Source organism: Lissotriton vulgaris, chromosome 2_1, assembly GCF_964263255.1.
Source record: "Lissotriton vulgaris chromosome 2_1, aLisVul1.2, whole genome shotgun sequence".
NCBI lineage: Eukaryota > Metazoa > Chordata > Amphibia > Caudata > Salamandridae > Lissotriton > Lissotriton vulgaris.
In genome coordinates, this window is record NC_141687.1 from 404,095,046 (window position 1) to 404,121,432 (window position 26,387).

The 26,387-nt window shown below is 44.5% G+C and overlaps 1 protein-coding gene across 2 annotated transcripts in view; it reads left to right on the forward strand.

The window, feature by feature from the left end:
* The window catches only part of NBEAL1 (neurobeachin like 1), a 916,399-nt gene that overhangs the window by 224,504 nt on the left and 665,508 nt on the right, over nucleotides 1–26,387 (forward strand). For both annotated transcript variants that reach the window (XM_086955272.1, XM_086955273.1), the window contains exons 5-7: nucleotides 10,034–10,115; nucleotides 18,195–18,322; nucleotides 19,050–19,132. In XM_086955272.1, the coding sequence (XP_086811398.1) occupies nucleotides 10,034–10,115; nucleotides 18,195–18,322; nucleotides 19,050–19,132 (293 nt within the window). The remainder of the gene's footprint in view (nucleotides 1–10,033; nucleotides 10,116–18,194; nucleotides 18,323–19,049; nucleotides 19,133–26,387) is intronic.

Here is a 26,387-nt window from a genome sequence, read left to right on the forward strand (position 1 = left end):
ATTACCGTAAATCAAAGTAAAAACTCGAAATCCGTTTCTTCATTATATAATTAATTCAAACCAACAACTCATCTTCCAGATGAAATCAATTAAACAAACCTACACGAATACTAATGACGATACCGGAGACCCATAGTCATGGGGATTCCTCCAAGTAATCTGTTATAGTCAGAAATATTTTGAAACTCCTTGCCATCTGTGCTGGCTATCGTTCCAATAGCGATCCAAGTGGCGGGTCCAATAGCCAGTATGGTCACAATAATGTATTATTCCGGTAAGCCAAATAACATTAAATTCCACTCCAAAAGGAGTACTTCAGTTCATCTTCATATAAAATAAAATGTATGGCAATGCATGCAATTCGCCATTAGTCCCAGAGTTAAAACCCCTAAATAGACAGTAGTAAGTAATAGTTGACAACATTAGTGATATCCTACAGTGCTGCAAAATTATGAAGAAACCTTCCTCATCATGAAATCTTATTGGAAGCATCATCATATCATTTAAATGTACAGATCGGCAAAGTAAAAGGAACAGGGACAGAAGAGGGAAAAGAAGTATTGACAGGACAAGTGAAGCAAGAAAAACACGCGTGCAATCAGGGGGAAGAAGGCAAGAGGACAGCGAGGAACGGCTCACCTTCACTGCGGGTGAAAACAAAATGGCGGCCTCAAGCTTCCGAAATTTTTCGGATTCGGGGGCGTGTTTTGCTGTCCTGAGTGACGGACGACGTCACGAGCTAAAGAACAGCAAAACTTACGCCCCCAAATCCGAAAAAGACAGAGCTTCTTTGGAGGGATGGCTCTCTCCTCCAATGGCTGGCCTCCGTTTAGGAAGCCAACCAATGGAGGAGAGACAGGGCAGGGAGGCGGGTTCTAAAGCCCTACTAAGAAACATTAATTCTCCGGACCGGAGGTCCCTCGACCTAAAAAGGAGCAATTTTGAATTCCCACGATGCTTGGCCTATCGTCACTCCCCCCTTTTATGCATTGTGCATAATGAGTCATCAAATTGCAGTAGATCCTTTAACCTCAGAAGATGTCCTATTCCTTGTAATATATCTTAAACATTAGCTGGCGACCCTTACCAGAAATAAATTCACCACATCATATGCAGTTGCAGATGTATGAGATGCAGGACAACACTGAGCTGGGTACCCAGGATCCCTGAAACTAAATCTCAGGCTGCCTGGACGACAGCTTTTATTGGATGGAGGAAAAGATCCAAAACCAAAATCTTGATTACTAGGGGCACGGGAACAACACAGTGCCATTCCAATGGTCCCGGTAACTGAGCATGCCCTTTATCAGAGTACACAAAGTGAAAATCCTTGGCGAGAGGCTTTATTTTCTGTAATAGATTAAAGTCATCAAAACAATGACCAAACTGCAACTGAATTGTCCTCTCACTTCTCAGACAGTGCTTTGAATTGAGCTCACAAGAGCCCTTGTCTGTTCCTGTCAGAATTATTGTGTATGCAGAGGCACCCAAGAAGAAGGTCCATGATCTCCCTAGGATCAAAGTCTCACTGCCTCTCAGTTCCTGACTATAAGGAAATCTGATGACATCACCCCAGCCAGGAAAGACTCCACTGGGTACCACTGGCACAAGTAATCAAATGTAAGGTACTGTGTGTGGTATACTGAGCCTTTGTGGAAATAAAGGATGCGGGTACCTTGGGCACTATTCTGTAAAGCGCGAGCATACACCTAAACAATCTTAGCACTAATTTCAACTAGAATGACAAGCAGAGTGCTTGAACATAGCCAGAAGTAGCAAAAAGGTGTGTTTTAAAAGCTTTCCTAAAACTAGTATAAGGAATTGCTTTTAATTTAGTAAAGAGTTCTTTCCATGGCTGTGGACCACATATTTTGAAGGCTCTTCTGCCAATCTGAGCTTTTTTCACTTTTGGAGTAGATTATAGTGGAGTCTTTCAAGAGTGGAGGGCAACATGGGAGTATAAGTCTTATATTGAGATGATAATAGGGACTTCATCCTTCCATAAAAGTTTAAGCATCAAGCACAATATCTTTAATTTAATTCTGTGATTCACAGGATGCAAGTGTAAACCAACCCTGTTGATTAACCCAGGCATCAGCTTGACCGGTCTAAAATAGTTTACAATAGTCGAGCATTGATAACACAAATTAAGCTACAACCGTCTTACATATGGTCATGTTTTAGAACAGAAATAGCACATGGAAATCTAAATTTCAACAAATCCAAGGTTATAAAAATGTGACAATCATATGCCATAGGCAGTAGAGGTTGGCACATTTTACTGGCATATACAACATTCCTACTGTAGCAGCAATACAGAAAACGTAGAATCAAATAGCTGCCCAATCACACCAACATTTGATCAGGGTTCAGAAAGAAGTAGTGCTAACATAAACCCTTTATAAATATGAGTAGCACTGATGTGCTTAAACTTACATTGAAATTGAATATTCTTTTTCAACTTTTATTTGAAGAACTAGACCCAAGGGAGCCAGTCACATTCTTAGTAATAGACATATTTGATTTAGAATTATTATGTTTTTTGTGTGCAGTTTTTATATAGTACCAACTTCCTAAGGGCATTAGAGTTCTTTACATGAGCATTATATTACATTACACATGGTAATTTGTTTAGGCACAGGGAGCTCAATTGATTTTGCCCAGAATCAAAGGATTTTGAGAAGATATCCGGACTTAAACCTGGTTCCCCAATTCTAAAAGGAGTAGCGATAGCCATTAAGCCATTAAGCCCCATCTACACATTTGATAAACTGAATACCAACTTCTCTTCTACAGGTTAAAAGACAACTTCTCATCTCAGACTTTCCCATGCATGGTCGAGATCTGTGCTCACAAAGAGGATAACAGCAAGTGACACTGGTCCCAATGCTTACACCAAGACAGCCACTAGGTGCTTTGTGCTGGTATCAGACATTCTTATTCTTTTGTCATGGAGTACAATTCATGAGTCATGAATCAACAAGGAGTATTTCCACTAATTTGCAGGAACTCCATTGAGGTGCAGCTAATTTGAAATCCGAATTATCTGTGGGGCTGCACAAAAGACAGTGGCCTGTGAAATAGGTTGAACTGCAGAACTGGAAACTGACCTTCACACTAGACTAACAAGACTAGGATATTTAAGCATTTCCATCTTTACTAAAGCTAAATGCAGTGTTACAACTGACAGCGCATGACTGTTTTCCCTTATACGTGCTTTAGTCTCCAAAAAGGTAGGTCACAGAAACAACAGAAGTTGTTGCTGCTTAGACTGATGTTACTCAGTTACATCCTTAATTTATATTAAGTAGTGAAGATGCCATTTTTTAAAAATGAGATTGTTCCTAGTTTCACCTGCCGATTTATAAAAAGTCTCACATAGACTAAAGGAAGAATAGTGACTGATCATTCCATGTTTCTTTGAAATAAGAATACAAAAGGCTGCAGGCGGTAATTACGTTCCTTTGAGTCCTTCACTTGTTGTAATTCAGTAAAACATGAGACAGTCGTGCCTTCCAGACACCACCAATAACAAAACAAGCTTTTGTAAGTATGTTCCTCCCCACCACATCCTGTCAATCACAAGCCTCAGCAAATCAGTTGGCCTGGAGAAAAAGGGCGGAAGTGAAAGAGGTAATGAATTTTAGCGAAGGAGGGACTCGGATGAAAGCAATTACCGCTAAGTAAATTAATCATTACCACTTCGCCCCCCCCCCCCCACTCACATTCATTTCAACACAAAATGTACACAAGCTAAACAAACCAAGACAACTGAAATTTGAATTCTCAGAATTGAATAAATCTTACCTTTCCCCACCTCTTCGTTCCTTAGAGGAGTGAAACTTTGAACCAAATGCTTAATTGAAGACCAGCTGCATTGTTCTGTAATACTTCATGAAGGTGGACGGGGAAGTCATGTAGCTGCCATGCATATCTCGAGTATGGAGGCAGTTTGAGTTATCTGCCAGGGAAAAACAACGTAGCTCTGTTTGATCTGTCCTGGACTCCTTGAGGGGAAGTTAACCTGACTGCCCTTTAGTCTAAAGTGATGAGTGACTTGATCCACCTACTTCATGTCTGCACTACAAGTTTTACTCCCTTTTTGGTTGGTCCAACATTTACTAATAAGGAAGATACAATTTTAAAACCTGACACTCTGTTCAGATTTTGAGAACTGCTCTTCTTATGTCTAGAGGATACAGATGTTTTTCCTGTGAAATCTTTCTATAGGAAAAAAAAGACTGGGAAGTCTTTTCCCCGGATCCCTATGGAATGACAATTTAACTTTGGGATCAAAGTGGGGACCAAGCCGAAAAATAATCCCATACTCATAAACCCTCTAAAATGCATCCTTGTAAGACAATTAACCTAATTCCCCAAGTCTTTTGTTAAAAATCATAACCACCCAGAAAAAGTACTTTAAAGTCAAAATTCTAGTATTCACCTGATCCAAGGATTCAGAGGGATCCAGCACTATTTCAAATCCCAAGAGACAGGCAACAGCACTATTTGAGGACCTATATTATTCTATTGAGGAATTTCCAAACTAATGCCTGTTCATCCAACAAATTATCACAGGTAGCTCTGAACCCCTCTAATGACTGCTGGCTGGTACTTCGGTGGGGAAACCTTTAAGATGAGGGAAAACCAGTTCTGAAGGAAGGATAAAACCTGAACTAAATGTGCCTCTTATGGAAGCAAACTCTTCTCTCAACACCACATACTGAAATCTCCTAAGTGGTTTGCGAATGGCTGTACTGTAGGAGCCTTTCTCAAACATTGAGGTCCCGGCCAGCACCTAAAAATACCTCTTTTTATCAGCCCTTCCCTTTGACACTCTAGGTCGTCAACCTGAGCTTTGCTAAAGTGTCTTAATGTAGAGAAGGAAACACCAGAAGTGATGGAGAAATCTGAAGTAGAAACTCCTGACAAAACTTCATTGAAATCAGGAGAGAATACCAGCAAGAGCGGTCAATGTTGGCACTGTCAGAATCATTGAAGCTTTCTATTTCCTGACCTTCATGAGCAGTTGTCCTTGTAATGGCAGCAGCTGGGAACTTTGCATGTTTGTTAGAAAAGCCTTGCTCCTTTAGCACCAAGTGTACCCTTCTCTATATATCTGTTAGAGTGCTTAACGAGGAATGAAATAGCCTCTTGTCCAGATATGGGCGAATAAAAATCTCTTCCTGATAGCAGTGCCCCTACCTTGGTGAAAACTTGAGAAGCTGACTTCCGATCAATAGGGAGGAACCTGAACTGAAAATGAAGAACCTCTATGGAATTTCTGATGTTTTGTATGTATCGGGATGTGAAGAAAAAACATCCTCTTGATCCGTGATCACCAGAAAGTCTCTCTTCAAGATATTTGGAATGATCCTCTGCAGTGCTATCATTCAGAAATGTATTATTTTTACCCAAATATTGCATCTCTTTAGATGCAACACTGGATTGTACTCTTCTGAGGCCTATTGTACTAGAAAATATATAAAATATACACCATTCCCTACAACCTGTGGAAGAAGAGGAATAATTGCTTCTTTCTTTAATAATGCTTGAACTCCCTCCTGCAAGGCTTGTATCCTAATCTGATTCTTGGTAACAGGAGTAGGGATGACTCCTGGTGCTGGAGGCAAAACATCAGCGATTATTTGATAACCTACTCTGATAATACTCAAGACCCACCGATCTGTAATGCTTTTGTTCCATACATCGTAGAAATACATTCTCTTTCCTCCTACTACTCTGCTTCAGAAGGAGATCGACAGTAGTCAAAACTTTCACTTTGGACCTTCCTGATTAACTGACTCTGAAGCCTTCGTTGATTTCTTCTTAAACTTCTTGCTCTGTGAATTGTATTCGTTGTAACCCTTTAATGCACTTTCTGATGATCCCCACACCCTTATTTAAAGGATCATTAAGAATCTCCTTTGTAGGGCCACATGTGTTTTGTAATCATAGGGTCAAACTTCTGTCTGAACAACTTACAGCCCTCAAAGGGACTCTTTAACATAGTAGATATTTCTGCAACGTCAGTGTTCCAGTCCCTCATTCCCAAATTAGTCCTGGCTGCAGATTTCGAAACATCTGATGATATATATGTCTTGCATTTTGCCTCTTGCTCCATTTGTACCAACAGATATGTGTAGTCAGTGCCTTCATGAATAGCTACAGACACATACTTAAAGTCCCTTACCAGAGGCTAAGATGTAAACACCACATCAGCTCAGGCTTTCAGGACCAAATTATTGGCTGGAAAAGACTTCTTCAATCCACTGTCCATCTTACTGTCAACTGGATCTAATAGTGAACAATGTTATGGATTTACCGAAGTTCAACCAATAAAGGGAGCTGGAACAGCATCTAACTTGACATTATAAGGAAGGAGTTTCTCAGATTTTGCCAAGCTATAGGTTTTCGTAGCAATCGCTAGCTCATAGACTGTTCCATCTCCTTTAATTGCCTATAAATCAAATCTTTACATTTCTTATGAATAGGCTTTGCAGTTTGTGGTTGCCTTTCATACTGTGGAAAAAGGCCTTCCAAATCAGTTTGTGCAGGTGCCAGATCATACCCCAGATTGTCTCTTATGTGTTTAAATAACTGAGGGATCTTGCCTCACCTTACATTTTTGCTCATAGTTGAAGTGCTGGGGACCTCTGAATCCGAGCCTGATGAAAGTTCACATGGAGGATCAGATGTCTGTTATGAGATTTCTTCTTCTATACCACCATGCATACAGCCGCCTTGATCATCTGCTGCATTTGGCAAGCTGACAGAAGAGCAGGAGATTTTGATTTAGATCTCAATCTGCTTGTTTTAGGCTGATCTCCACCGTCATCAGAAGAGGAGGAAGATACAGGCTTACTCCTCTCTAGTCTTTTCCTCTCCAATTCATAGAATGCTACAGCACCCTGCAGAAATGAAGAAGTAGGCTATATATTCACAACCCACTTGCTGAAAAGTGACCAATCATATTGGAGCGCAGCAAACTCTTTTCACCAATCGTTATTTTTTATTGGTAGTTTGAAACTGCCCACTTACTAACTCATAACTAATCATAAATATGCCCCCTCTTTGGCAACATTGGTCCTTTCCTGAGGTCTGCCAGTAGAGGGCGAAGAGTCACAGAGGTGAGTGCTTTGCCTTTCCACAATTGCCTACTCCTCCCAAACAGCTGATGTGGCAAGCAGCATGTTTCAGTGCTATACCAGGCAATATCAAGGGGTCTCCAGTCTTGCAGACTGAGTCTGTCCAACTCTGTTGTGACCTGCTGAACTCTATGCCCCCCTATGCTGCCTCAGTATGAGCAGAAAGAAGCCTTAGATCCTGCAAAGGGCCTACCAGCACTGCCAAGTGAGACACTCGCACCTACCAGCTGAAGATGCTGCAGCCACTGTCCTGCAGGCGGCCCAATCCATTGATGTCTGACGAGACAGGATGTGGTAAGAGAACGGATGGGCACATCACACCAAAGCTTACTTTGTCATTGGTGGAGTCTTAGAGGCATGACTGCCTCATATTGTAATGAATCTGGGCAGGGTGGGGCGAAGTAATAATGGGCCCCCCCAATTTCGTGTCCTGCAAATTGTCTAGTACTTAGATTTCCAGGGTGGAAGGTTAGGAGCCATAAGAAAGACTTCAAAACATAAGAGTGGGGTATGTAGATACACTGAACCACAGAGAAGGTAGGAGCTACGTAAAACGGGGAAGCAGAGATTTACATGGCATACATTGGATTGAAACACAGCCAAAAAGGTAAAGCAAAAAGGCTACAGATAGCAGAAACAATACAAGAGAGAGCAAATGAATCAAAACCCAGTGCAGAGGGCAGCCGGTTGTAACAGAGCACAGGTTTTTTGAACCCGGCCAATGAAGGGCCTGAAGCTAAACCTAGGGTCGATGGTGACAAAGCACAAAAGACGATGGACAGGAACATCCACGGAGCATGAGAGGCCGGGGATCGCGTAGGGCAGCAGAGGCAGGAGAAGAGGCAACATGATGAGGCAGAGTTTAACAGGGCAAAAGGAGAATGGAATGGAGCCACAAAATAGAGAACTAAATAGCATTACAAATCGTGGAGGTGGTAGGCTATCATGGAGAGCTGGAGGCAGGAGAAACAAGACCAGAAGGTTATGGAAATAAGACACGAAAGACATCGGGAAAGAAAGACCTCTGAAAGACAGGAACTGCCGCTGCAGCAGGATGGGCATGGTGTTGATAACTAGGGGCTCTATTATGTAAAGGGGTACAAAAGGGGTGGTGATGGACGGAGCATCTGAATCAATCAAACACTCACACCCAGTCAAAAGATCTAGGTTTAATCCATCACCGTTCTTTAGCCCTCTCTGCCACCCCAGTTCAGACCTGGCTATATGCAAATCAGTCTGACCCTGTGCCTCATGGGAACAGTCCAGCCCGAACTGCCAAGCCATGTCTTCCCTGGACCGGAAACAAGCTTCAGAGGACCGGTTTCTGGTATTCTAGCCGTCTTAAGCCTGGCTTGCTTGAATCCAGTGGCGAAGTGAGCAAGGGACTCACGTCTGAGCATACCCTGCCACACTTATGGCGGCCAAAAGCGATACAAAAGGGGGTGGTGATGGACGGAGCATCTGAATCAATCAAACACTCACACCCAGTCAAAAGATCTGGGTTTAATCCATCACCGTTCTTTAGCCCCCTCTGCCACCCCAGTTCAGACATCGCTATATGCAAATCAGTCTGACCCTGTGCCTCATGGGAACAGTCCAGCCCAAACTGCCAAGCCAGGTCTTCCCTGGACCGGAAAAAAGCTTCCGAGGACCGGTTTCTGGCATTCCAGCCGTCTTCAGCCCGGCTTGCTTGAATCCAGTGGCAAAGTGAGCAAGGGACTCACGTCTGAGCATACCCTGCCACACATATGGCGGCAAACAGCGGTACAAAAGGGGGTGGTGATGGACGGAGCATCTGGATCAATCAAACACTCACACCCAGTCAAAAGATCTGGGTTTAATCCATCACCGCTATTATGTAAAGGGAGCACTTTTCCTGTTTGTCCCTGAGGGCACCTTAAAACAGGTGCGCCAGTCTTAAACAGGAAAAGCGCACCCTATTACATAGAATGCACATCCCCCAGGCAGTGAATTCTGGTGAAAAATGGAGCAGCTGCTTTGAAGCCACACAGTGTTTCACAGTGCAGGGGGGTGCGTGAGTGACCACACCTGCCTGCGTGGGATGCCCCCTCCAAATGCAAATGAGGGAATGCCCTATGAAGATAGTGCTGGAGCTTTTTGTGCACCAGCTCTATTGGTATTACAGAAGGGCTCACACAAGCGTCTATGGCCCCTTCAAAAAATACCAAAGTGCCCCAAGTGCGCGCAAAGCAGGCCAAACGCTTCTGGGGTAATTCCATAATAAGGCCCCAGAATGGTGCTACCTATGACTCCACCTCCAGCGGCTGGTGCCTTATTGTTGCAGGTTTGTGTGTGGGTCAGGTTGCAGTGAAATGTTTGCAGGGATTAGGTATGAAGGCGAGGGTCTATGTGAAGTAGTGTTGGAGTGGCGTGAGGATGGCATGGGAAGGCTGAAACAAAGAGCTGAAGGCCTTTTTATCTGGTCCTTATTAAGGACGTGCCCCCAGGCACATCAGGTTTGCCATGACCAATTGGCTTAGTCAATGCTTGATCTGTAAATGCATTTTAAATAAACCAATTGAAATTAAATGTTCTCAAAATCCTTTCTGACATCATCTCCTGGGGTCGGCATAAATCCCTCTGCTTGCTTTCCCGCAAACTGCAAAAATAATAATTGTTATTTTATCATGGATTTGAATTGCGACTACGGCTAAATTCGCCATAATCACCTAAAGTAGGTATGCCTCAGTTCTTCCTTATTTGTTCCTTTCATTTGCCTTAAAACCCAATAATATTTACTTATCTATAATATTTTCTCTGCTTTTCTGAGTCACTCTTTGATTGTTGTAATAGTGGCTTATGAAATGTGTCACTAGGTTAAATATCGTCACAACTTCCCAGTAATTTGTTTAATATTACCACAGAAATCTGGACAATGTGGATGAAATTGGAAGCTGTTCATACGTCAATCACGTGATCACCATGACAACCTTATACATTCAACAGGTAAGACAGTACGAGCCAGGCACCATCCTTGTAGGAAGTGTAATTTTTCACAATTTCACACGCTGCCTATATCTCTTCCTCTCGTGGCTTCGTGGAAGTATGAGTGAGTGAGTGAAAGAGAGAGTGTGTGTGTATGTGTGTGTAAGCGTATGTGCTTGTGCAGGCTGGGGCATTGGCCTTGAGCATTGGTGGATGGTCGGTAGCAGAATTACAGGAGAAGCAGTGTGTCTCCAGCACAGCTGTTACATGTGTCCTGGTTGCTTAATACGAACGTGTAATGTAGCAAAATTCTTTACTAAAGATCCCCTTTACGTACACGGTGGATGAATCAGAATCTGGGGAAATGAAAGATATTTGTGAGGCTGTGATGGTATCCATGTTACTTGCTAAATAAGAACATTTTACCGGGAGAGGTCCCTTTAAACAAAGGAATCTCTGGCATGCAGCTAGCTAACTGTTGTTCCCAGATGAAAAATATTTTTCTGATGGCAAGAAAGGGAGAATTGTGGAACGGAACTGTGTGGGGAATGTAAGTCATATACAATAATTCAGACCAGGCTGCGCAGGTTAATTCAAAAGGTCACAGTAGTACAAGATTAACAATTTTTCAGTTGAACTGTGAAACTAGGCTTTCACGACGTATGCTCATGTTGTGCAGGCTAGCACTTTTGAATATTTTGATGTTTGCAAAGTAACCAATATAAGAGTTACAAACAATTTAGCGCTGTCCATGTGGAAACTTCGCCTTGTATATAGAAGACAAATAACAGTGGCATCATAAACTCTGTTGTGTTCTCATTTTGACAGGCTGTTCAATAAAATATTTGAGCTCCTGTGTTTTTGCATACTTTACACTCATTGATTCAAATCTTTAAACTTGCTGGCCCAAATTCATAATCTCCACAGTCTCTTTCAGCATCAAATCTATGAATAGGAATGCTTTCAAATGGGGCACCTTCCTACAAACCTTGTAAGCTCTACATTACTGTACATCTTTAATCGGACTGATTTATGTCACCCACAATATGTTGTATGGTGTATCAAGTAAGTTTTGTGCAAATATTTGGACTTCTCAAATTAAACTATGTATAGAGCTGCATGTTATGTCCATCTACTGGCAACTGCAGAAGAAATAATTAATGGACGTAATGCTGAACAATGCAAACATTCACCCCCAGTCACAAGGATCTGGGTTTAATTCATCATTCTTTTGCTCATCACGCCACCCCAGTTGGGCTCAGCCAAATGCGAATCAGTCTTGGCCCTTTTCCTTATGGGAACAGTCCAAACCAAACTGCCAAGCCAGGTCCTCCCTGGACAGGAAAACAGGCATCTTAGGACCGGTTTTGGGGCCTCACCCCATATCAGCCAGTCTATCTTGAAACCAGTGGCGCAGTGAGAATGGGACCCACGTCTGGGCATACACTTCCCACTTAATGCGACAAATGCAGAAGAAACAATTGATGGACGGAATGCTGAACAGTGCAAACATGTAACCCCAGTCACAAGAATCTGGCTTTAATCCATCATTTTTTTGCTCAAAACGCCACCCCAGTTTGGACCCAGCCATATGCAAATCAGTCTTGACCCTATTCCTTATGGGAACAGTCCAGCCCGAATTGCTAAGCCAGGTCCTCTCTGGACCGGAAACAAGCATCCTGGGACCGGTTTCGGGGCATCACCCCTCATCAGACAGTGGCGCAGTGAGCATTAGACTAGGGGCGAATGTTTGATTTGCTCTGCATTCTGTCCATCTTTTGTGTGTCTTTTACCTTCTCACCTTACAGTGGCCTGGTATGCCCAGACGTGGGTCCCGAGCAAAAACAACAGTTGATGAACAGAATGCAGATCAATGTCATACATTCACCCCAGTATAGAGATCTGGGCCTAAATCCATCGTTTTTTTGCACTCCACACCACCCCAGTTCAGACATGGCCATATGCAAATCAGCCTTGACCCTGTGCCTCATGGGAACAGTCAAGCCCAAACTGCCAAGCCATGTCTTTCCTGGACCGGAATCAAGCATCCTAGGACCGGTTTCTGGCTATCAGCCGTCTTCAGCAGGAAAGATTGATTCCAGTGGTGTGGAGAGCGTGGGACTCACGTCTGAGCATACATATCCCACTCGGGGTGACAAATGCAAAAACAACAGTTGGACAGAATGCAGATCAATGTCATACATTCACCCCAGTACAGAGATCTGGGCCTAAATCCATTGTTTTTTTGCACTCCACACCACCCCAGTTCAGACATGGCCATATGCAAATCAGCCTTGACCCTGTGCCTCATGGGAACAGTCCAGCCCAAACTGCCAAGCCATGTCTTTCCTGGACCGGAATCAAGCATCCTAGGACCGGTTTCTGGCTATCAGCCGTCTTCAGCCAGGATAGCTTGACTCCAGTGGTGTGGAGAGCATGGCACTCACGTCTGAGCATACCCATCCCACTCGGGGTGACAAATGCAAAAACAACTGTTGATGGACAGAATGCAGATCAATGTCATACATTCACCCCAGTACAGAGATCTGGGCCTAAATCCATAATTTGTTTGTTTGCACTCCACGCCACCCCAGTTCAGACATGGCCATATGCAAATCAGTCTTGACCCTGTGCTTCATGGGAACAGTCCAGCCCGAGCTGCCAAGCTATGACTTTCCTGGACCGGAATCAAGCATCCTAGGATCAATGTCATACATTCACCCCAGTACAGAGATCTGGGCCTAAATCCATAGGGCTCACTGTGCCACTCGATTCAAGCTACACTGGCTGATGAGGGGTGATGCCCCGAAACCGGTCCCAAGAAGCTTGTTTCTGGTCCAGGGAGGGCCTGGCTTGGCAGTTTGGGCTGGACTGTTCCCATGAGGCACAGAGTCGAGACTGATTTGCATAGGGCTGGGTCTAAATTGGGGTGGCATGATGAGGATAAGAATGATGGATTTAACCCAGATCTCCTGATTGTGTGTGGATGTTTGATTTGCTCTGCATTCTGTCCATCATTTGTGTGTCTTTTGTCATCTACTGGCAACAGCATCCTCATTTTTACCCACTTACTCTCTTGTTTGAGTTGTATTTCTATAGCTCTATTCATTTGCATATGGCAGGAGAAAAAAGGTACATGCGTATATGCTCATGGCATGTGGTTTAAAGTTTGTGGCAAGATTGTACATTGTAAAACATCCACTACAGTCTCTCTAAAGATGCAGTGTCCTGTGATAATTGTTACTTTTAAAGGAGCCAAATTTTAATATTACCATAGCACAATATATTTAGATGGAGTGAAAAGGAAAACAAACAATAAGAAATCCCTAAAACAAAAATCATAGATCAGCTATGTGCTGCCACCACATGATTGCATTCTCTGTGCACTATAACGATCTAGAGAACTGTGCAGTGCATAATTTCTCTCAGATGAAACAAAAGAATATTCTTATCATGTGGTAGAGAGTCTGACAACTGATCCTCTCCTCAATAATGATGACCACCCCCTCCACCCTCTTGATCACTAAGCTAATTGTAAACTACCATTCTCAGATTTAAGGATTATGATCCTCTATCTTTGAAAAAGGTGGAATAATGTTATTCTTTAGGGTAGGCTCTAAATACTGATCATATTTAAATCTGATGTCGCTTTCAGTGCTGTTTGCGAATGCTAACTAGTGTGGATCACCAATATTTAAGTGCCACCAATAAGTGCACATCTGATTCAGCTTATTGAAACCCTGATTAAACTTTCAAAATTGTCAGGTCCTAATGATTTTGATCATATTTTTTTTATCAGGAAGACCTGGTCTGTCTCGAATTAGCTTTAGGTTACTTTGAAAACTCAATGTTTAGAAATTCTCTGAACACACAATACTAGTACATAGGTTAATGGTTGCGAATCCAAGCGAGAGATCTTGCAGATGGAAGGGTTCCAACTGGGATTGCACCCTGGGATGCAGTTGGCATGTGCACCTACATGAATAGATCTTGCAGGCACTTACTTGAGCTTTCTAGTCGCCCCGTAAGCGAATAAGGCGGGCTCTGGACCCCTGTGCTCCCAACCTGGGTCAGAGGGACCCCCAAGTGTGTCTTTGAGGCACTTCTCCCTCTTCCTGGGTAAAGGCTAGGGATGAGCTTTTTCTCAAGTCATAATGGATTGAGGCTGGTGTGCACTGGGGATGTCTACAGCAGTTTACAATGTTTGCTAGAGCAGAGGAATTGTACTCGCCAGGAAGCGCCACTTTTTCAAGAAGCATTAATTTATGTAGTATTTCCATAGCATGAACCTGGCCAAAAAGCTGTAGAGGTCGTATGTGGTCAAAGTCCAGGATAAAGTCATCAAGTGATAGGGGAGGTAGCTGGTTTGTGATGTAGTGTTTTTTAAAGTGTGCATCTTCAACTCTTTCTTAATTTGGAGCAGGGTTGGGGCAGTTCTTAATGGATACAGAGATGTTGTTCAAGATCTTGAGTGCACAGATGGAAAAGGCCTGCTGCCCTTTTTCTTTTTTACATTCCTTAGTCAGCATTATGTTGGTGTACTACCTGTGGTTGTGCTGAGAACCTCCAAAGAACATGAAATTGTCTGCAAGATAAGCAGGTGTGCCAATCATGATGATGGCTTTGTAAATGATGCTGTTGGTTTCGAAGATGGTGCAGGTCAGCAAGGGGAGCCAATGGAGTTCCATCGGGAGGGAAATTATGTGATTATAATTCTTCAGGTCTTGGATGAGATGAGCTGCAATGTGTAGAGTGCCTTCAGTGGTGCCAGTGTCAAGTCTAGAAGGCCATGGAGTAGGATGTTACCACCATTCATGTCCACAAGTATGAAGGCTTTAACAGTAGTCCTGAAATCACTTTCCAGAAAATAAATTCACTTCCTTTAAAAGAGAGAGCTGTTACCAGGCTCTCTCTTTTTTTTGGCAGTATGTTCCTTGATCCAGGTAACATGGCGTTCAGTAAAAGCTGGGTTCCAAAGCTGCCAAGATTCATATGATTGAGTCAGGTTCGTACTGTTTCTTCTTTGTTGTTCTTGGCAGATAACGGAAATTATGTCTTGGGTGGGTTGTGCTGCAGGTAGGTGCTGAACATCCAGGTCTGAATAATATGCATGCAGTGTTTCAAGGGTTGAATATCTGAAGCAGAGGAACATTAGGCTAGAGTTCTGTATCATTAGCATATTGGTAAATCTTGATGTTGTTATCTGTGAGACGAGCTCCAAGTAGCTCCATGTAGAGGTTGAAGATGACAGGACAGGGGGACCCTGCAGATGATTGGAAACATTTGACACTTGGTGTCCTGTGAACATACTGGAATCGGTTGGAAAAGTAGGAAGAGAACCATTGAAGGACAGTGAGACCCTTTCATGACTCCAAGGTTCATGTGAGGGTGGGATGGTTGATTGTGTCAAAGGCATCTAAGAGGTCCAGCAATATCAGAGGGCAGGGGTCACCTTCAATTGTGGTGAGGAGGGTATTGACAATGATGTGTAAGGTAGGAGTCTCTGTGTTGCAGCCAGACTGGTAGCTGTGCAGGAGTTGGTTAGCAATAATTTGATCTTTGAGTTTCAATGATCTTGCCGATGACTGGTAGGTGAATGATGGGTCGGTATGTGGCTAGGTCAACAGGGTCTAGTGTTGATTTATTTAAGAGTGCCTGAATCTGACCTGTCTTCAAAGCTTCTGAAAAGATTCTATGATTGAGGGAGGCATTGGCATTGACTAATAGCGGGTTAGAGAATGTCAACAGCAAGAGCTTTGATGAAGGACAAGTGTAAGACATCATCTTCATAGAGGATGAAAGATGACCATTCCAGGATTCTACAAGAAGTGGTGGGCGTAAGAGATTAAGCAGGCTTAAAGTTGTTGATGTGCTATTAAATCTTGAATTGTTTTACGAAAGAGTAGATTGATGACATTGTACTTCCCTGTTAAGTGAGGAATAGGTGAATATGGTAGGGGGTTGATCGAGTGCTTGATTGTTTGAAAAACGTTCTGCTTTTGTTTGTGGCTTCATTGAGGGTGTTGGTATAGTAGTTGGATTACATGGATGAGCTATCTGTCTGTTGTGTGGAGGGATTTCAGTATGATGATGTCCTCAGGAATCTATTCTTCTTCCATTTTCGTTCCTGTCTGCAGATGGATTGTTTGTCAGCAAGGCCTTTATAGAATCAGGGTGCTGTGGCTTTGACTTGCACTTGTGTATTTTAAGTCAGGCATACATGTTCAGATAGGTTTTAATTTTTTTTTAAGTGTTGAAGTTGTTTAGACGAGAGTGGCCAACAGACAGGAAGTTGATAGGGTTAGAGATGAGTTCAAGATTTAGATTGTCTATGGAGAAGTCTATAAATGATCTGAAGGTCTCTTTTAGGTTTACCTTGGTTTGTTGATGGGATGCTGTGCAAAGAGCTAGGGACGGCAAAGTGGTCTGTCCAGTCCAGGGGTATGGGTGCTTGTTATGAATTGTTGGTAATGTTGAGAAGATAAGGTTGAGGATGTGGCAGTAGGAGGTTCACCTACATTTGTACTTGGGCAGTTCTACTGATCTTATGTGAGGGTTAAAGAGGGCAGTCTTGGTATTCTCGTCAGCTTTCTCTGAAGTCCTTGAACGGACATTGGCTTCCATATAGAAAATAAAATAGTAGAGTTGGCCAGTAGAACATCATACTGCTCTTGTCAGCTTACGGTGTGATGAGCTTCTCCAGCATCCAAGCAGTACCAAGCGTGGTCCATGCAGGTCTGATGATGGTGGGGCTTTTTAGTGAGCTTTTTTGCTGCTCAGACTTATTTTTCAGGTGGGTATAGTTGAACAAGACCATACCCAATCAGACTTATTTCCCTACTCCTAATCAGTTGTGGTCAGGGCGTGGCATGTGTTTCTGGTTCTAGGAAGTTGAAACAATTCTGGGCAGAACAGGCTCCCATCATTGCAGAACCTGGTAGTGTCATGATGGTGGGCCACAAAACTAAGCCCAGGAGAGCTGGTCTGGTTGGAAAACGTTTGGTTCTTCTCAGAGGGGCCCTGAAAGAGAAGGTGACAGAAATCATGATGGGCTGAAACTGTACTTTTCTACATAAGCACCCACCCTCCAGCCTATATTTAGCTTGTACCTAAAAGATGTATATGTTCTTTTTTTTAGTGGTAACTCTAACAATCAGTGTACTGAATGTGATCACAATCATTCTCACTTGTTCTGATGTTCGCAGTCTGTATTCTCATCAGTCATCTCACTGGTTGCAAACCCTTTCATACATTAAATAAGTAAAGTGACAAAAGTATCCTGGTTAAAAAGATTATTAGACTTAATTTTACACTGGTGTACTGGGCTGTATGCATCTGGCACTCGAAGCTGCTGTACCCCAGAAAAAAACTTTAGGCTGTCACCTGCTAGGACCTGGGAGATGGGGAACAGGTATAGGCTCCCTTCTGAACCAGTGTCACTGAGAGTTGTCCATGAGGAGCATTAGACTTTCAAATGTGAGAGCACTTAGTTGGAGTTGAGTGGCAACAGATTTCAGTAAAGGTGTGCAGCCAGATCTCGAGAAGGTGTACAATCAGATCTTAATGCAGGGGTACAACTCGGATCTACAGCACTGATATTTATCTGATATTACAGAATAGTGTCCAGTTGGAGATAAGAGCATAGCATATACTTTAAGATCATGGAGGAGGTCTGCGGCGTAGATTCCATTCCAGGAATATGGTCAGCCACCTGGGTAAATTGTAATTCATTTCAAAATAGGTGGTGGACAGATCTACGCGCAGGTGCAGAGCACAGCTCTCAGTGCATGTTTACAGCATTGTAAATGCTTCCCTCCTCGACATGACAACGTAAAAATTCAGGGATACAAAAACATGGTGATTAACATTTAAATGACAAACTATGTCAGTGTGATTCGCATGCAAGGTAGTCCCTCTTGTGTAGAGATCATTAAATGCAACATATATATAGATTGACACGTTGAAGTATTCAGCTACTTTTCTACGCTACTGGATACTAGTTGATGTACAACATGATGAACATCATAAAATCTATTGATGCCAAAGTCAATTTGCATCATCTTATCATAATCTTTATGCAATACTTATTCCTCCTATTAGTTAAAAAGCAAAACAAAAGAAAAAGAATTTGAAGATCAGACTCCAGTTGAAGACTTCGTGAGACATGCACTGGCCTTCTGTGAAAGCCTGTATGATCCATACCGAACCTGGAGGCAAAATGCAGCTGGGTAAGGGGAATGGTGCGCAGCCGGGTAAGGAGGGGTGGTGCGCAGCTGAGTAAGGAGGCGTGGTGCGCAACCGGGTAAGGATGAGCGGTGCGCAGGGGGTAAGGAGGAGCGGTACGCAGCTGGGTAAGGAGGAGCGGTGCACAGCTGGGTAAGGAGGAGCGGTGCGCAGCCGGGTAAGGAGGAGCAGTGCGCAGCCGGGTAAGGAGGAGCGGTGCGCAGCCGGGTAAGGAGGAGCGGTGCGCAGCCGGGTAAGGTAGAGAGGTGCAGAGCTGGGTAAGTGAGAATGGTGTGCATCAGGGTAAGGGGGAATGGTGCACAGCCAGGTAAGGGTAATGGTAAGCGGAAGGGTAATGGTAAGGGGAAGTTGTGGGCAGCCTGGTAAAGGAGTGGTGCACAGCCGGTTAAGAGTAAATGGTGCACAGTCTATGGGTAAGATGAATGCTGCTCAGCCATGTTATGAATAATGGTGCGCAGCTAGTTAAGTAGGAATGGTGCGCAGCCAGGTTAGGGGGGATGGTGCACAGCTAGTTAAGTGGGAGTGGTGCACAGCTGTCTGGAAGCTTGTATGATTTGAACTACAGAAGCAGTTGCATGAGAGGAGAATGGGCATCACACACTAACATTGTGGCCCCTTCTGATTCCTGCTCAGTTAAGAGTTGTGGAACTGACAAGTATTCCCAGCTGTTCCTAGTATCTAACTTTTTTTGTTTTTTTTCTTTTCTTTCAGGAGGTTCCTGAGTCCTGTCGAAAAGAGCAGACAGAAGTATAAACCTGCAAACCTCACTGTGGAGTTCATCCCTTTCTTTTACCGTAAGCAATGCACACATTTTTATCAGCATTGGTGTTCTTGTCATATGCTTCAGCTTTCTGGAACCCATTTGGTTTCTCTTAACGTCGACAGTCCTAAAAATGTATTATCTTATGGATTCATTTTGTGCCACTGCTGCCATTTCTTCGTTTTGCCACACTCACTCACCTCCTCGCCGCCTACTAGTCTAATCGATTTCCCTTATCTAATGTGGTAGGGCCTAATTTAGAAATGTCAGTTAAGGAACCCTCCAGAGTGGAAAATAAAGGCCAGTACAGAAATGTTCTAATCATCTTTGGTGCATCACTTTTCTCACAACTGGGGGATAAAATGCCTTTTAGGGTAGGGATGTCCAGTGCGTTTTGCAAGGCCTTCGAAGCGGTTATCCTGATAACCACATTAGCTACATTGAAACACATAACATCTGAATATGGATTGTTATGTTATGTTATGCTATAAGTACTTGTATAGCGCGCAGCTGCCCCAGCTAAGGGACTTCCCGTCGCTTTAAACAGACAGGAGAGTCGGCTACTGCAGAAGTGGACTTGCGGCTATAACATAACATGACAGAGCAGTTAACAGAAAAGGTAGGTTTTGATAGCCCTTCTAAACCTCAGAAGGTCCTTTAGGCCACGGACCTGGGGTGGTAGAGCGTTCCATAGTTTCGCTGCCAGGTAGAGGAAGGAGCGTCCTCCCATCCGCACACGCTTTATTCGAGGGACCACCACCAGGTGCTGTCCCTCTGAGCGTAAAGTTCGCCGAGGGATGTAAGGGGTCAGGAGGGGACAAAGCATAGGAGGAGAAGCAAGTTTCAAAATTTTAAATGACAGACATAGGGTTTTGAATTTGATCCTCTTATCCATGGGCAGCCAGTGAAGTTTGGTCAGGGTACTGGAGACTGAGTGGAAGCGGGGGAGTCCTATCAAGGCTCTAGCCGCCGCGTTTTGCACTCGTTGTAGTCTTCCCACCCTGGCCTGGTTGGCCCCTAAAAGTAGAGAGCTTGCATAGTCCAGTCGAGATGATATAGAGGACTGCACTATGATCTGACGGGTGGGAGGGTCAAAGAATTTTAAAATTGGCTTCAGGTTCCTAAGAATCCCGAAGCACGTGGCGGCGACCTTTTTTGTGTGGTGGATGAAATTAAGCGAGGAATCTAGCCAGACTCCGAGGTTTTTTACCTCATACTTAGGCTCGGGAGGATACCCGAGAATTTCAGGCCACCATTTATCTCCCCAGGCAGAGACATCCTTACCTAAAAGTAAGACCTCAGTCTTGTTGGCGTTAAGCTGTAGGTAGTTAGATGTCATCCAGTTGGTGACTGCTGTTAGGCCTAGTTTAAAATTGGACGCACTCAGCCCTGAGTCATCACTCAGCAATACCAGTAGCTGAGTGTCGTCCGCGTAAGAGACTATGGAGAGCTCCCACTGTTTGGCGATCTCAGCCAGTGACTGGACGTAAAGATTAAAAAGCGTAGGGCTGAGAGCCGATCCCTGGGGTACTCCCTGCCCAATTAAACGTTCTTTTGATAGAAACGGGGGGGGTGGAAACTCGGAAGGACCTTCCGGTCAAAAATGCCCTAAACCAGTCTAGCGCCTGTCCACAAATCCCAGCTGCCTCCAGTCGATACAGCAACACCTCATGTGAAACCATATCGAAGGCAGCGCTGAGATCTAAATGGATCAGCGCTGCCGTCTGACCGGAATCCATGATGGTCCGCAGATGTTCCATTACACTCAGGAGGGCTGTCTCGGTGCTGTGCCCCGCACGGAAGCCATGCTGGGAGGCGTCTAGAGTGGAGTTGGAGCAGAGGAATTTCGTTAGAATATTATTCACGTGGGATTCGGCCACCTTAGCTGGCCAGGGTAACAGTGAAATTGGCTTAAAATTTTCCGGTCTTGTGGGGTCTAGTGTGGGCTTTTTGATAATAGGGGTTACCCAAGCTTGCTTCCATCTAGTGAGTATGGTGGCAGATGAAACGGATGAATTCATGATTTCACGTAGGGGGTTGAGTATGAGCGTAGAGGCCTCTCTGAAATGGGTCGGTTTTAGAGGGTCTGCAGGAGAACCCGACTTGATGATCCCACAAAGTCTGAGAAAATCGTCTTGATTTAGGTCAGGTATAGTCGTAAGTTTATTTGTTGGCCCGCTACTAGCGGGGGTTAATGCGGGAGTGGCTGGGAAGGAACTGTAGATAGTTTGTACCTTGTCAATAAAAAAGGAGGCCAGTGTTTCACAGTGCAGATAAGAGGCAGTTGTTGCTACAATCGCTTTTTTGGCGCTAAGGTCTTTCAGAATTTTAAAAATAGTTTTCGAGGGGTTCTGACTAGCCTTGATCTCATTGGCATAGTAAGTGGCACTTGTCCTACAGATATTTCTATGGTAATTCTTTTGTGCAGCCAAGTATTGTGTTTTTAACAGCGGGTCATACGTTTTCCTCCATCTACGCTCAGCAAGCTTACATTCCTTCCTAAGGGTGGTGAGCCTCTTATTGTATCACGGGCTGGACTCCTGAGTGCGGGCTCTAATCCAGTCAGCTGGGATCAGTGAGTCTAAAGCTTGGGACAGCCAGGTACAAAAGTTCTTGTAGCCCTGCTCTGTGTCGCCCCCTACTTCAGGGGGGTCAGCTTTGAGCAGGGCATAGAAATCCTCAAGACGAAGTTTTCGCCAAGAACGTTTGAGTTCTCGTTGGGCGTTGTTCCGGTTTGACGAGCCATGTATAGGTAGTGACATAGTCACCAACATATGGTCGGACCAGGGAACTGGGTTAGGTCCCTCAACTGAGACTTCCTCTAAATTGGAAAACATTGGGTCCAGGAGGTGCACTCCCTTATGCGTGGGGCTCATGACTACCTGACGAAGTTGAAATGCTGCAAGGTCAGCTAATAGGTTGCTAATTTTGTTATCTGTAATGAGATCAAAATGAAGGTTAAGATCCCCAAAAATATTGAAGTAATCAGTCGTTATTGCTAGTGAACATACAGTTTCAACAAGGGCTTTAGTGAAACTATTGTCCTGTCCAGGAGGTCTATATATCAGAAGGCCTGATAACGTTAGGTGGGGGTTTATCTTAATGCTATAACGGGCACACTCGCTACCCTGAATGTCCATTTTAATGAATCGGCATAAGTATTGCGATTTAAGTATGACCGCAATGCCTCCACCCATAGTCTGTCTATTGAGAGAGTAGGCAGAGTATCCCCGAGGAGTGGCCAAATTGATGATAGTGTTCATGTCATCTTGGAGCCAAGTCTCTGTAAGGAACAGGATGTCTAGTGAGTGTTCCTTAACTAGGTCGTGTACTTCCATATGATGTTTGGCCAATGATCTAGTACTTAGCTGTGCTATCAGCAATCGTTGTAAGCTGGTACCAGCGAAAGCGGGGAGGACAGTGGGCTTAGGGAGCGTATAGCTACAAGTACATTTAAGGGTGCCCCTTCTGTGTCGGGGAAGAGTCTTGAAACACGATGTTTGTGAGTTGTTAAGGCTAAGAAATGTGTCCCTGGTGTAGGTATATGCAGCCGGCTCGTCACAGCCAGGGTCCCTGGCAAGAGGTAACGTACTGGCGCAGACAGGCTTGTCTTTGGCGCGCAGACGGCGCACCCGCTGCGCGCGTCCGCTGCGCTTCTGAATAGACATCCCTTATAAGCCAAGGGCCCGTCTGACTGGTCTGTGGTGCACAGCGGAAGTCAAATCACTTCCGGTTTGTTCGGCTAAACAACTTCCCTCCACAACAAACTGCAGAGGCAGCGGTGGACCGAGGAAGCGACGGTAAAGTTAAAAAGCAGCTAAGCAGCTGAGTGCACAACAAATTAAAATAAATCTGCAGTTTCGGGCAATAGCTATACACGCAGCGCGCGTCTCCTACTAGTGACAACTACTGAATTACTGATTTCCCAGAAACGTCGGCATTGTATTGCACATGTAAATCAAAGATACACACACTTGATCTGGGTGAAAACTACAGGCATTCACACAGATCTGGCTAAACTCCTAATGGTACTTATTTCTCACAAGCTCACAAAGCGTGAGTTCCGACCCTGGGTTAGAAGAACATAGAGGGCAGATAAGTCTCTTTCACTGCGTGATCTGATGCAGACACAAACCATATCGTGATATATTTGTGTGGAAAGTAGGCTTAGTTTATTCTCATTAGTAAACACACATGTAATTTATTCAATAGTATAGTGCTAATTTTCACTCCAAAATGTGTACATTATGTTTTGGGCACCCAAACAAAGTTTGTATGTAAATGCAGATCCCCGGATTCAAAGAATTTGAAACCGTGGGCGTTGGGGCACGACGTGCAAAGAGTATGTTATTTGGGTAGCAGTGCAAAATAGTGGAACACTTAATAGGTCGTTAGGTGGATATTCACAAACCGCGTCCCACTCTGAAAATAGGCACACGCTTCTTCTCTTGTACGGAGTTGGAGCAAATGACTTTCCAGGGCGGGAAAGGAGATGGCCCGCTCCCTTCGTTCATAGAGGCGGAGGGAGAGTGGATTCACCACACAGAAAGGAAATGCACCTGTAACATTGCTCTTATTTGAGGTTCGAGACGATTTCGTCTGTAAGGCATCACATTTAGTGGATAATTGGAAAAATCCTTAATTTATTGGGATTCGATAGCCATTTATTTAATTTTCAGTAACTTCATTAAAATTAATGATATGCAAATTAACTATCAGAGTGATGGCTATTTGCTACCACTCCACTTACAGCGGACATAGCGCTGTCTGGTGCCAGAGTCGGAGCACGAACGCCTAACACTCGCAACACGAGGCCACGCCCCCTGCCAGGCCACGCCCACTTTTCCCCGCCTATAAGACTGCGCAGACCAATAGCGCGTCTTATTGAAACTGACACCCTCTGAGGCGGAAGCCGGAGGTTTGACGCTCTTTTTTAAAACACTTACTTGTTATTGTTTATCTGTTTTAAACGACCTGAACTTGATTAAAAAGGACAGGCTACCACTCCACTTACAGCGGACATAGAGCTGTCTGGTGCCAGAGTCGGAGCACGAACGCCTAACACTCGCGACACGAGGCCACGCCCCCTGCCAGGCCACGCCCACTTTTCCCGCCTATAAGACTGCGCAGACCAATAGCGCGTCTTATTGAAACTGACACCCTCTGAGGCGGAAGCCGGAGGTTTGACGCTCTTTTTTTAAAACACTTACTTGTTATTGTTTATCTGTTTTAAACGACCTGAACTTGATTCAAAAGGACAGGCTACCACTCCACTTACAGCGGACATAGCGCTGTCTGGTGCCAGAGTCGGAGCACGAACGCCTAACACACGCGACACAAGGCCACGCCCCCTGACAGGCCACGCCCTCAACCTTTCTCCCCGAATGTGCCTCCAGCGCAAGCGCAGCGGACGAGCGCAGCGGGAGCGCCGTTTGCGCGCCGAAGGCGTGCCTAAGGCAAGCCCGTCTGCGCCCGTCCGCGATCGCACGCGGTCTAGGGCTATACCCCATGTCCCTCGTGTGAACCATACACGGTGGAGTAAGTTAGAACTGCTAGCGCTTTGCCCTAGCACTACTGAGCTGTGCAAGCACAAACTAAAAGCAGAGGATAACATAGGTTGCGAACATTGTCACTTCTCCTATGATCCTGGTAGGAGTATGGTCACTACGGACAATACCCTAGAATGCGGACTGATTAATGTCCGTTCTTTACGCAAACACAAGTTAGATCTATACGATCTACTCACTGAAACACAATGGGACCTGACATTTCTAACCGAAACTTGGCTGGATGAGGAATCCACACCTGACGCCCTAGAGGCACTCCCAGAGGGATATACAATATACAGACAGGACAGACCCACAGGCAGAGGAGGGGGCATTGCAGTAGTTGCACAGGAAAGTCTACGCTGCCAACTTAATCATGTGCCTATCTTGGACAGCGAGGCAGGGAGCTTCACGATAAAAGTGAACAACAACTATACACTGGAAGGAATGTTAATTTACAGACCCCCCGGTCCCTCAGCTAGGTTCGAGGAGAGTCTAGCTGAATGCATTATAGAGACCTCGATATGCAAAAATAAATTCATGGTACTTGGTGACCTTAACCTTCATTTCAATAACCCTTCCGACAACGCCAGTAAAAACCTCTGCCAAGTATTAGAAGCTTTACAACTAAATCAAATTGTAAGCGGGCCCACCCACCAGTTAGGGAACTTACTAGATCCCATATTTGTTAACTGGGGGGAAGTAGAAGCGAAGACTCCCATCCCTATCCCCTGGTCGGATCATCACCTGGTACCTTTTACCATTCAAATTCCTGAAGGTAGAGCCCGACAACCCACAGCACTGTACCATCTAAGGCGAAAATGGGCCTCCTTCTCCCAGTCTAAGTTCTGCGAGGAACTAACAAAAGGTGGCGACCCAGGGGGGGATGATGCAGACACGGCTAACTCCAATCTCTGCAAACACATCAACGATGCACTAGATCTTACAGCCCCGCTATCCAAAACTAAACCCAGTGACCGTGCTCAAAAAACCGCACCCTGGTTTACTACTGAACTGCGGAATGCTAAAACCTTATTGAAGAGAGCAGAAAGGCAATGGCGCCGGGCTTTCTCCAAAGATGCTAGAGAGCTCTACCTGTCAGAGAGGCGAGTCTACCATGGACTGATTAGAAAGGCGAAAACTACACACTATGAGACTAAGATCAACGAAGCTGGTAACTCGACGAAGGAGTTATTTCTACTTTACAAAACTCTCTCTAGTGGAAAATCCGCCACTGTCCCTGATGACTGCTCGCCTGAATCCTGTGACAGAATAGCAGATTTCTTTGCCGAGAAAATATCAAAAATTTACTCGGCTTTCCCAACTCAACCCACGAATGGGATAGAGTTTGTGGAAAACCCTAGGGATAGGGGAAACTCACCCACCCTTACCAACTTTGTTACCCCACCCACAGAAACTCTCCTAAAAATCTGCAGATCTGTAAAGTCAGGTTCCCCACGGGACCCTACCACTCCCAAACGCCTAAAAGACAGCCTGGGGGCCTTGGAGCCCTACATTAGGCATCTACTGGATGTGTCTTTTATGACAAAGACGGTGCCTAAAGAATGGAAAAAAGCGGTGGTCCTTCCTCTCAGGAAAAAACCTACCATCAGCTTTGATAAATTAGACAATTTGCGGCCCATCTCTCTCTTAGCATATCTGGCCAAGGTAGCAGAAAAAACGGTCAATATCCAACTTATGGATTTCATAGACAAAGCTGCCTTACTGCACGACACCCAATTT